Below are 12215 nucleotides of genomic sequence, written 5' to 3'. Positions count from 1 at the left end.
CGTTTGATTCTCCTGATAGAAGAGCTTCGCTGACAGCGAAGGTCCTATCCTTGCAGAGTATAGCAGATAAATTAACTAAATTTATTAGTGTTATGCACGAAAATAATATTGCTGCTTTTAAGGTAGAAAATCTAGTTTCTGATTTGGTATTAATTCAGGAGTTAATCAGGATTGCATTCTATCACTGTTTATATGGATCCATTTTTAAGCACTTTGTCCTATAGACAAGAAAAGAAAAGCAAAGGCAATGGGAGTTACGGAGTCAAATAGGGAAGAAAACTCTCTTAGACTTCGATAGTGCCTATGATTTAGGCCTTCTAGCTGAAAATGTTGGAAATACAAATAAAATTTTATAGGACTTGCGAGCTCAGAGTGCAAGAATAAGTTTGAAAAACTAATGTTAAGAAGACTAAATCACTAAGACTAAAAAAAAACAAACACTTGAAAGTGAAAAGTTGATGTCGGGTAACAAAAATATCGATCAAATGGCCAGCTTCACATACCTAGGTACTGGTTCTAGTAAAGACGGTGGATGTAGGGAAGATGTTAAAAGTGGAATAACGAAGACCAAGGGTGTTTTTTCAGGGACGAAAACATGAAGATAAGCGCTCGAATCAAGATTAGAATATTGAAAGCTTCTGTCATGACACCACCGGTCAGTTATAGTTCTGAAAAGTTGGGGGCTTTGAAAAACGGGACAGTATTTGCTAAGAAAATTGGATACGGATCGTTTTGTAAACAAAAAACAGATCGTATCTTAAACAGAAAGCTGTTCAAAAAAAAATGTGGGATTCCGCATTCCAGAGCTGTAATGAGAGAAAGAATAAGATGGCCAGCTGTCAGAGAAAAACAAGGGCAGGCCTTCTGCGGATTGGATAGGAGGATATCGCAAAGAAATTCGGAAAGGAAATGGGTATTTCCCGGGAGGTGGTAATGAGGGACTCTTTAAATAGATTTGGATGGAGGAAGAGCGCACATAGCTGTCTTGACCTCGGGCGGTTTAGAGCTGCATTGAGTTAGAGCTGCATATCGTCCAAGGGTTTCCTAAATACTCCCTGACAGATTGAACTTACTATTGTTAGCCACCAATGAATATTCCAGATAAGCTTTTTGAAAACTTGAGTTTTAGCTCTACAATTCCGTCGAAATTTCCTGGTAGTTTCAAATTTAAAAACTTATTCGATTCTGAGAGAAGGCAGATATAAGTTTTTAAAATCTAGATTATGATAATTATTTAGTTCAATATCCTCCTCAATGAACTTTGAAATTTCCAACTTGATACCCTTTGCCTTCTAAGTGTCGCAGATAATTCTTTCTAACATCCTGGATGCACCCATGTCTTTTAATTTAGTTTGGCATGCCCCTTTAAGATACCCTAGAAGTTTCAACTTAACACCCTTAGCCGTTCTTAACATAATGGAGGGTCATCTTTTTGACAACATGGATGCATGTAGTGTTTTCTTCTTTTATTTTTTTAAGTTTCAACACCTCCACCCAACATACCTATCAGTTTCATGTTAGAACCCTTATCTGTCTCTAAGATATTGCCGATATGTCATTTTGACAACCTTGATACGCAAAGCGTCTTTTATTTAGATCGAAATCCCTGTCAACATTCCCTAGAACTGATAAGGTAAAAAAAAGGTAAAGGGTACGGCAATAGACTTTACAGTCCATACCGGCGGTGCTGATCTCCGTTTCTTGGCCCTTCAGCCAGGAAGTGCAATGGGGGGTTGGGGGCCAACCATCCTGTGCTTTCGCACACCCTTCCTGTTTACCTTCAGTTTCATTTTATTACCACTTCAGATATAGGGCAGATATGTCCTTTTGAAAAAGTAGCTGCAATAAGTGTCTTTTGATTTAGTTCAACATCTTCCTTAACATTTTTCAAGAATCAACTTGATTTACATGGCTATTTGTGATTGTTGCAGATATGTCTTTCTGACAGTCTCGATAACTGATAACTTTTGACTTACTGACTGATAATTGATGTCCTCACCTGTTCCTGAAATATAACAGATTCGTTTTTTTACAAATAAAAGTGTCTATTGACTTAGTTCTAGATCCCTCTCAACATTTCCTCAAAGTTTCTGTTAATCCCCTTAGCTTTTCAAATGATCATGGACGCATAACCTTTTGACCACGTGGATGCAAGTAGTTTGTTTTGGTTTAGTTTACCTCCACCCATGACCCATCAAAGTTTCATCTTTATAACCTGAGCCAAAGCATATACATTTTTTCAACAACCTGAATACATAACGGTATCTTATTTCAATCCACATTCCTCTCAACATTCCCTGGAACAGAAAATTTCAGTTTAACACCATTATATTCAATTTAATACCTTAATCCACATTGCGTCTTTTGAATTAGTTTTTGACACGAACACTTTGTAATAAATTGATACTTTTTTAGTTAGATCTTTTTTCTACTATGCACATAGGTGTAGCTATGATGATCAACAGTTTTGTCCCACATAGAAAATCTTGTGTCCCTGAGCCTTCGGAAATTTTCAAAATTAATGTAAACTAATTTTGTAAAGAATACGGTAAGTTTTCTCCTCCCTTGTATCCGGATGGCTGCTCTCTCCCCTCTCCTACAAAATCTCAAGGTACATCAAAGATTTTTATAATCTTGTAAGGAGAATTTATCTATTAACGCTAACTATATACTCTAGTCTGTCTGATAATTTTAAGCCAGCAATTACATGGCAAATTAAAGGATCGCAGCGTGCATTTTTAGAGCGTGGATCAATGTTTCGTCATCTTTCTTTTCAGTTCTAGGTTAATCTTTTTTGCATGAAAGCAGTTCATAATTAAACTCGTTGAACGGGACAAGCTTGCTTCAGTTTGTATTTAACGTTCGGTTTTTCTCAGTGGTCAAAAGAACTCCTTGCAACATCCCAAAGAAAATACTAAGGTTCACTTTTATTTAGCTCAGTTGAGCTAATTTTTAAAGATAAAAGTTGCTTCAACGCAAAAAATCATACCTACAAACGCAAAACGGTATTTCCATAGCCCAGTATGTGCCTTAATATCTTAGCCCAGTACAGCAAAATTTTAGAGATAAAAGCTATTTCGACTCAAATCATACCTACAAACACAGAACGCTACTTCCATAGCCCAATATGTGTCAACCTCTCTATAAAATGCTTGCAGTGATTGCATACAAAGGTCACGACTGCATAATTGAAGATCACAATAGCGTAAAACCGGATCCAAATATCGACGACAAATCATGTCAGATTGACAATGCGCAAGAACAAGGTGACAAGTTGATTGATAGGTGACAGTAGGCGGGGCTGTTAGTGCTGTATTGGCAAAATTCCCTCCTGGATCATCTTCAGTAGAAACTAAAAAAAAAGGAAATTACAACAAAACTGGCTTAGAAAGAAGTTCTGTGCCTTTCAAGCCAATGGGTCCAATAAGGGGGTGGTGGAGTGGGTTTCCCCTTCTCGATTTCAACAAAAATACTTCATAGAACGTATTATTACTTAAATTTATTTAATTATTTAGTATTTAGTTTATTTAGTACTTTGTAAATTAACTTGGTACTTCATAAAACGTACTACTTCTTAAATTTATTTAGTAGTTTAAATTTTTTTACGTTGCATTTGCATCGATAATAGTGTAAAAATGTTTAATAATTGTTTAGTATTAATATAAAATGTGGATAGGTACGATCATTCAGGTTAACATCAATACACTAGGGCCAAAACCAAGGTAGGATAAGTTTGTTCTGGAGTCATTCGGTTGTTTTACATTTATTTTTTAATAGGTTTATATTTTGGGGGCGACACCTAGCACGGGGATACCATAGACAATTCATGGTAGGCACGCCACTTGCCTGGATAGGGAATTTAAAGTGCCGAAACCGTATAGGCAAGTGTGTATTCTCCTGATGAGCCTTTGTGTTGGGTTTCCGCCTCTAACTTAGTTATCTCATTTATTGTTTTTAATATTCGGTATGTGACGACACGACTGCCTGTCCATGGATTATTCTTTGCGGTTGATTGTGTATGGCTATGCTGTTTGACCTATGTAATTGGATGGATGAGTAAGGTTAAGGTCTCGTTCAAGTACTGATCTATTTTAATTACTAAAGTAGAAAACAGTCTTCCTTTCTCATTCTGTCTTTCTTTTTTGTTTTTATGGTTAATAATTTTTTTATTAACTATACTTTATTATTATTCATTATTATTTTTTATAGTCTATATTTATATATTTGGTTTTATAGTGTGGGTGTGTTTCTGTGTTTGTGGTGTTGTACTGGTGACTTTTTTTTCATTTTAGTACAATGTAATTTTGATTATGCAGGATTAGTTTACCTAAATACTTTTCAGTCTACTTTTATTCCCCTTCAAAGGATATAGAATAAGGCTGCTAGTATCCTTAGGTCATTTATACCGTCTTGTTTCTCTTTGCTGAATATAGCGACGACATAATCGTTATATGCAATTGTCTATATTCTTCCGGCAAGTCTTCGTGCCTAGTCTTCTATATTTTTGTTTAAGATTAGATTAGACCACTGAGCTCTTCCTAAATATTTTCATCAGATGGACCTTTGTTCTTCATGTATAAAAACCACATTTCTACCCGATCTGGGTCGTGTCCATTAATCACTGTGCCAAAATGAAAGAGATCACGATGGTATATGGTTCCTTTGAATTACTCGTGGTTTGTTGCATCTATAGATGTAACATTGTATGCCATTAGGTATAGGCTTTAAACGTTCCTCATATATTACTTCAAAAATTAAGAAACTATTTTTGATGAAGAAATGTATTTTTTATTTATTACTGTCATTATTTGCTAATGATTGGATCAGATATCTCTACACTCCCTGCCCGTTGTTACTATTACTACTGCTACTACTTACAACTCATTGCAGCACAAAGCTGCCTGAGACAGACACAGCTACGCACGCTCCTCCCCCATCCTAATGGAGTCGGCCGCTGTTTTGCTCAATAATTAATATTTTTAAGGTAATAATGTCTCGAATGGACGTGCATTGACCGTATGCTGGACTGACATGTCAATAATATTTCTGTTTAAAGTAGTTTAGATAAGAGTAATCCATATTTTTGTAAATGATAGGGTTTGTTTTTCCAGTTGGTAGATGAGCTCTGCTCCCTGCCAACAGAAAAAAGTAAAATGTTACAATTTATTGTTATTTACAATAAACAAAAGATTTGTCCCTGTTGAACTGTTATTTTTAGAGGTTTCCGACTAACTTCAGCCATGTACCAAAATGCCTGTGACCAACACAGCTACGTATGCTCTTCCTCCATCTCAATGTATTTAAATCCTTCCCCTTTACACCCTATTAATAAGTTCCTATTTTCTTTAAATCTGTCCTTGCAATATCCTTCCACCCCAATTGCAGACGACCTGCTTTCCGTTAAGCCCTTGACTGTTGGCCAAAAGGACAATCTTCACCAGCTGTTAATCTGCAGAACGTACTCTGGTCATCTCAATCTTTCTCTCAGTATATCTCTAGAAAGCAGGATTGAACCACTTTTTTCGTACAGGTTATTGTTTGAAATAAAGTCAGTAAGGAGAGTAACCAAAATAATCCATAGATAATTTCTCTGGAAAACACCTAACACACCCTCTTCCACCTTTCGGAGCATTTGTGCTTCAGAACCATGCTTGATCACTGACATAGAGAAAGAGTAAAATTGAATCTGGTTTGCCAAGTCTCAATTTATTGTTTTCCGCTTTTGTAAGGTATTTACCGTGGTTCTTGAGGCAGACTGGTCTCACTAATCAGATGTTATTATTCTTTGGTTGTACTGTTTTGGTCGTTGCTACTTTTTTCTATGAATTTGGGCTCACCTCAGTATTAAACCCTTTAACTGGCTGCGCTAATGTACAAAATAACCAGAAGAATGGCTCCCCTGACAGTGCTACAAGCATGGTAACGAGGCACTGGATCTTTGGGAAATGGAGAAACATAGGTTAGATACCCCCCCCCCCCCCGAAATTGTTCAAATTCATTTGAAGTCCTATGTAGAGGAGGTAAGGTCCCAAGTGAATGATTACAAAAAGATTTTGCTCAAGTTCCCTCAACAAGCCAAATGCTGGTGAACCTATAGATTATTCTTTTATACTTCATTCTTGGAAACAAAGATCCTATTACGAGTTGCATCACTGTCTCCTTCGAATAAGATTTATGTATATCGTTTCTTGTTTAATAAAGTCAAATCAAGTCTAGTCAATTACTTAATGACGTAGACAAATTAAATGCATATTGCAAGGCCGTATCTAGGGGTGGAGGGTTATTAGGTTTGCCCTCCCTAATGTTTACTTGACTCCTGAAACGTAACAAAAATGAAAATGAACAAATTTTTGATGCGTTTGTAAAGTATTTTTTCTAAATTCCCCGCAAAAATCCTTTTGTAACCCCCCTACCCCCCCCCCCAAAAAAAAAATCCTGGAAACGACTATGGCAGATTGCGTACTGAGAAAACAATTTGAAACTTACAGATGATTATTACAACCAAAATCCTGGATTTGGATTTTGGTTGGATTATCTGGGATTATCTTTGGATTTGGATCATCTGGATTTGGTTGAGTAGAATCCAGGAGGGGGTCTAGTATCGACGAAATAGAACCTAATTGCCATACAAGCTCTTCCAAAAAAATAAATAAATGAGAATTGACGAGGAAATCAATTAAAAATAATTGACAAAAAAGTAATTAGTTGAGGTTGATGCCTTAGAAAATTGTGTTAAATCTGGTTTGAACAAGCACTTCCACTAATCCAATCAATTTATTTCAGATGGGAAGGGTTGCAATATAAAAGGAGCAATATTGTGCAGTAAAAGCTTTTTTTGTATCAACGCAGTATATTCAAAAATAAAAATAAAACCTATAGGACTATCGTAGTAGTTCAGACAGTTAGAGGGAAAAAATGAAAAACTTGCCCTAAGCTTACATTACAAAAGAAAATCAATTGAACAAAATGATACATTAGAAGGCTGATGCCTTAGAGGTTGATTGATGCTTCATTGGACGTTGAATTTTATTGAAGAATTTGAATTTAAAAGGATTATTAAAGATTATAGAGGCTGAATGAAGATCCTTGAAGAAGTTGACTGAATAGAACTTCTTCAGAAGTTCTATTCAGATGAAGTTGACTGAAATCCTTGAAGAAGTTGACTGAATTCTTATTCAGACTGATGCTAGAGGTTGATGTCAAAGGATAAAGCCACCAAAAATAAACTATTAGCCATAAAATTGCAAAGGCTAGGCCACATTGTGATTAAACAAATGCCAAAACCAAAACAATTTGAGTAGGGAAAACAATATGGATGCAAATACAATAACTTTTGACTTAATAAGAATAGCTATCTAAGTCCAATGCAACTTCAAATATTATTGCCGTCTTTGATACTGGCCAAAAGGCTTGAAAATGATTTCTAAGCAATTCGAGCAATAATTTAAAATTTGTTTAGTTACAATTATACATCTTACTTTAAAATACAGTATCTATTTCTCTTTCTTATTGTTTACTTAATATTTCTCTATCAATACAAATTAATCCCCAAAGTCAAATTAATAATTCATGAATACAAATAAAAGTAAGAACTCGAATCGATTCCCAAGAGATAACAACCAACTGACGAATAGTAGCTTAGTCAAGATTCCCTCTTTTTATTTATTTATGGGAATAAAAATATTTTTGTGTGCGTGTTTTAGCATAATAGCACGACAGTCCATCGTTCGGAAACATCTATGAAAACGGTTTGTCAAAGTTTTCATTCTTTTAATCCTCCTAGCCAAATGTTTCTACGCTTTTTTTCCTTTTTTTTCATTCAGAAGTCAAAATGTAGAAGGGTGTCTGAAAACATATATTTTTTTCAAATATAAGGGGGTAAATTCGTGGTTTTTTACAATTTCTTCAATGAAAATTCCAAGAAAAAATGCATTTTCATTGAAAGTACCCCCCAAAAAAGGTATTTTTCAAAATCTAAGGAAGAACATCTATGGTGAATATTTACGAAATATATGCTAGTCCCTACCCCCTCTCATTGACATTACTTAACTTTATAATTGCTAAAACTTTTTCAGAGGCGTCAATTAGTGAAATAATAGGAGCGTGTTGGACAAAATATTTCTTCGAATTTGAGGGGTTAAATTCGTTGTTTTTACAATTTCCTCAACGAAAATTCTCCAAAAAGGCAATTTCACTGAAAGTACGCACCAAAAAAGGTATTTTTTTTAAATCTAAGGAAGGACATCTATGGTGAACATTTATGAAACCAAAGAATTGGAAATTACAGTCTTTCCCACCATTTTTCAAGATCCTGTATTTACTAGAGGTAAGGACTAACTCCCAATTCCCTTTTGCTGTCATCTAAATCCAATAGATAACGTCCCTATTTTCCGATACACCCTTACCACAAGCCTGTGAAGATAAACGAGAAGATATTAAACTGTGACACCGTCTTCTCAAAATCCTTGATATGCTACTGGTTAAGACCTACTCCAGTTTCTTTCATTGTGTTATTTAAACTCGTTAAAAATATTCCCATGTATTTCCGTGGTCATTTCTCTGACCACGAAAAAAAAACAAAAAAAAATAATATAAACTTGTACCCCTTCCCGTCTCCCCAGAACCTGATTTTATACTGGTCATGCTTCCCGTGTCCTGTTGTCTCAACTCAATAGAAAACTTTCCGATCTATTCTTTTAACCAGCTTTTATTAATGAAGAAACTCTCTGCGGAAATATTATTCTCATCAAAGAATGGCAAAGAGCCACAAGAAACTGTTCAATTTGTCTAATAAGATAGATGTCTTCGTTCGGATACCTCCCAGAAAACCATGTCTTAATTCGAAGAGTTGACTCTCTCTGTGACAAGAATGAGAATTTTAGAATATAATGTTGACGCCCAGGAAGAATTTGCCCAATGAACTTAAATTTAATTCTTTTTTTGCTACATTTTTATATCCTTTCTGGTTTTCTATTTATGTTACAGGGTCAATCCACGCCCTAATTGACCAGATGATATTCAGAGTGAAAGATTTAGCTTCTTGTTTACGAATTCTTGCCGTTACGTTAACTAGAGCAGCCTAATCAAGTCTGAACAGTGAGATAAAGCTATAGGACTTTTAGGTGAATTGAATGCAAGATAAAAAGAAGAAAAAAAGAATTAAATTACGAAGCAAAATTTTGTCTACATATTTTTCTGTCAGTGTTTACTTTCTATGTTTTCACCTAAAAAAAAGTTTGACAATTTCAAAACTAATAGGGTTCTCATTCAGGATTACTGTAAATAACTTCAAATAATCTTAGCTATATTTGAAAGTTTTTTTATCAATTATTTTATTTTTGATCTTTGAATTAAATACAACGTAAGCAAAAAAGTTATGTGAACAGTGGCATGCTATATTTGTACTTGCCAAAGAGCTGGTCGGACTACACGTGTAAAACAGAAAAAGAAATCAGCTTATAGTGTAATGCAAGGACAGGACATAAATAATTTCCCTCTTCCCACATAATTCTGAGCCTCTTTATACTCCCTCATAAAAAAGAAAACTTTCGCTTTAAAACTCAAATTTGATCCCAGAGTTGTGAGGCAAAACGGGACATATATACCAAACCATATACGTATTATACCATATACGTATAAACAGGAAGGGTGTGTGAAAGCACAGGATGGCTGGCCCCCAGCCCCCCATTGCACTTCCTGGCTGAAGGGCCAAGAAACGGAGATCAGCACCGCCGGTAGGGACTGTAAAGTCTAATGCCGTATCCTATCCTTTACCATATACGTATTATAATAGTTACCTTCCGATAAAATCTATCAGCAATGAAGCCTATTGAAAATGCTACTGAAAAATATCGGCAGTGCCACTAAATGTTAATTTAAAAGCGACTCTTAATAATGAAATACGGGTGTTAAAAAAACACATACTCTCTTGTGAACTATTATCTATCTGTTCAAGTTATTCTACAAACTTATATCCAATGATAATAAATCATGAATTAATACCAGAAAAAAGCGGTAAAGCTGGAAAATGAACACGTGTGTATTTAGATTATCCAAAATGCTAAAGTAGCGATTTCTAGATCATTTTTGCCTTTGGAATTCTTCAAAGAATATCTGCCTAGTATCGAATAATAACTTAAGTGAAAGCTCAAAGCATCAAAAGGTTTAATCACTGAAATGTTTTTGTGTCTAAAAACAAGCAGAATGCTTTTCAAAGTTTTAATAAAAAGCTTTAAAGGATATTATGTTCGATAAAACAAAAAAGTATATAGGTGGATGGAAACTTAGCTAAAAGACAAAAGTCTAGAGCCTAGAGGTGGGAATGCTTAAAAGAGTCCTGTGAATACTGATTTTAACATGGAAGGTTTAGCATCCTTCTAAACAAAAAAAAAAAAAAAACTTAAAAACGTTCTATCAATATCTGGTATGATTTAAAATGAAAATGACGTAAATTCCGAGATATAGTAATAAATTGGACCTTGTTACAAGATGTTGATGAAGGAAAAGAATAAGAATCGGGTCTAATTTGGATATCGAAGCCTCCAGAAAATGTTAAAAAGGATGCTAAGTTCATCAAAGTGAACAAATATAATGTAAGAACAAATAGTGAAGTAAGTGGATAAATCGACAGACAATAAAAATGAAGAACCTAGAGGAGGGAATGCTTAACACTCCCTTATTTGAAAAACAATTATGGCGACGACTGGCCTTCTTCCCAAGTTATTTTTGACAAAATGATGAATAGGTTCTATCCAAAATATGTATGGTGAGTTCCTAATACAAGGTACAAAATAGAACTTTCCACCAATAGGTTAGCGAAAGAAACAGACGATACGACTGCCTGTTCATGGATTATTCTTTCTGATTGATTGTGTATGGCTATGCTGTTCGACCTATGATTGTATGGATGAGTATGGTTAAGGCTTCATTCAAGTACTGATCTATATTAATCACTAACGTAGGAAAACAGTCTTCCTTTTCTCCTTCTGTCTTTTCTTTTTCTTTTTTCTTAATGTGTTTGTGCTGTTGCATTGGTGATTTCTCTTTTCATTATATATATATATATACATATATATATATATATATATATATATATATATATATATATATATATATATATATATATATATGTACACACATATATATATATATCTTAAAAAACTAGGAAAAATCAATAATTCAAAGTTTTGATGAAAAAGGTAGTTCAAATGGTAATTACACCTACATTACGCAGTATTTGGTATTGTGATGCACCAAAAAAAATAAAAGAAAAGAATACGGGTAAAAATACTGAAATACGGATGAAAATCTATAAAACATTCAAAAAAACAAGGCACGAAGCTGCTTAAGGAGGTGTAAAAAAGTAAAAATGTAAAGGTAAAAGCAAAGTCCAAACAGGCGGGTCTTATCTCCGTTTCCAGGCTATTCAGCCACAAAGTGGAATGGGAGGTTGGGTTCCAGTCATTGTGTGCTTTTGTATGCCCTTCCTGCCTACCTTCCACAGATTTTTCCACGTACCCATTTAGAGCTGGTCGACTCTGGCTCAGCTTACAGAGTCAAACAAACACAACTTAGGAACAATACGGAAACGTTTTCTAAAACAGCAGAATTTAATTCAGTGTATATTTCGGCCCTATGTCCAAGGGCCGTCTTCAGCATAACACCATAAAAAAATATGTATATTAAAAACTTAGATTAAAATGTGAAAATTAAAGCTAAAAATGTTATTAAAAAACTTTTTTAAAACAGCCCTATTATCCTTACTTCAACGAACGTCAACCAGGACTGATAAATAAAATGATGTGAGATGTTAAATTCATTCCAACAAAATAATTAAATACAAGTTTTGCTTTTTTGGCAGCTTGCCTCGAAGGCCTTTTTGTAACTGGTTCAATACTACTATAAATAAGTTTAGTAAAATATTTTGTTAGATTATTTTTGATTAAATTTGAGTATAAAGAATTTAGTGAATACAACCCAAGTCCCTAAAATTTTCCTATTGTTCCTAAGTTGTGTTTGTGTTTGTTGTTCCTAAGCAGTGTGGTCTTCGTCGCTATTTACTTACAGAGTCACGCCACTGACCCCCTTCCCAAACCAAATAACCGGCAAAGCAGGAATCAAACCTACCCTTTGGACAAAAGATCCCAAATCCAGCACGCCAGCCACTCGGCTACCCCGACATTAGAAGGTATAGCTCTCTTTTTAAGGAGCAACTG

The 12215-nt window shown here is 34.8% G+C and overlaps 1 protein-coding gene across 1 annotated transcript in view; it reads right to left on the bottom strand.

Annotated features, from left to right (window-relative positions):
* Nucleotides 1-11521, bottom strand: part of LOC136037579 (uncharacterized) — a 178402-nt gene extending 166881 nt beyond the window's left edge. Inside the window, exons 1-2 of the mRNA XM_065720300.1 lie at nucleotides 11518-11521; nucleotides 3094-3352 (exon numbers count right to left, since the gene is read on the bottom strand). Coding sequence (XP_065576372.1) covers nucleotides 3094-3352; nucleotides 11518-11521 — 263 coding nt within the window. The remainder of the gene's footprint in view (nucleotides 1-3093; nucleotides 3353-11517) is intronic.
* Nucleotides 11522-12215: the final 694 nt, after the last annotated feature.

Source organism: Artemia franciscana, chromosome 17 (genome assembly GCF_032884065.1).
Source record: "Artemia franciscana chromosome 17, ASM3288406v1, whole genome shotgun sequence".
Lineage (NCBI taxonomy): Eukaryota > Metazoa > Arthropoda > Branchiopoda > Anostraca > Artemiidae > Artemia > Artemia franciscana.
Note: the sequence above shows the minus strand (reverse complement) of the source record. Positions and strands in the feature narration are given on the sequence as shown.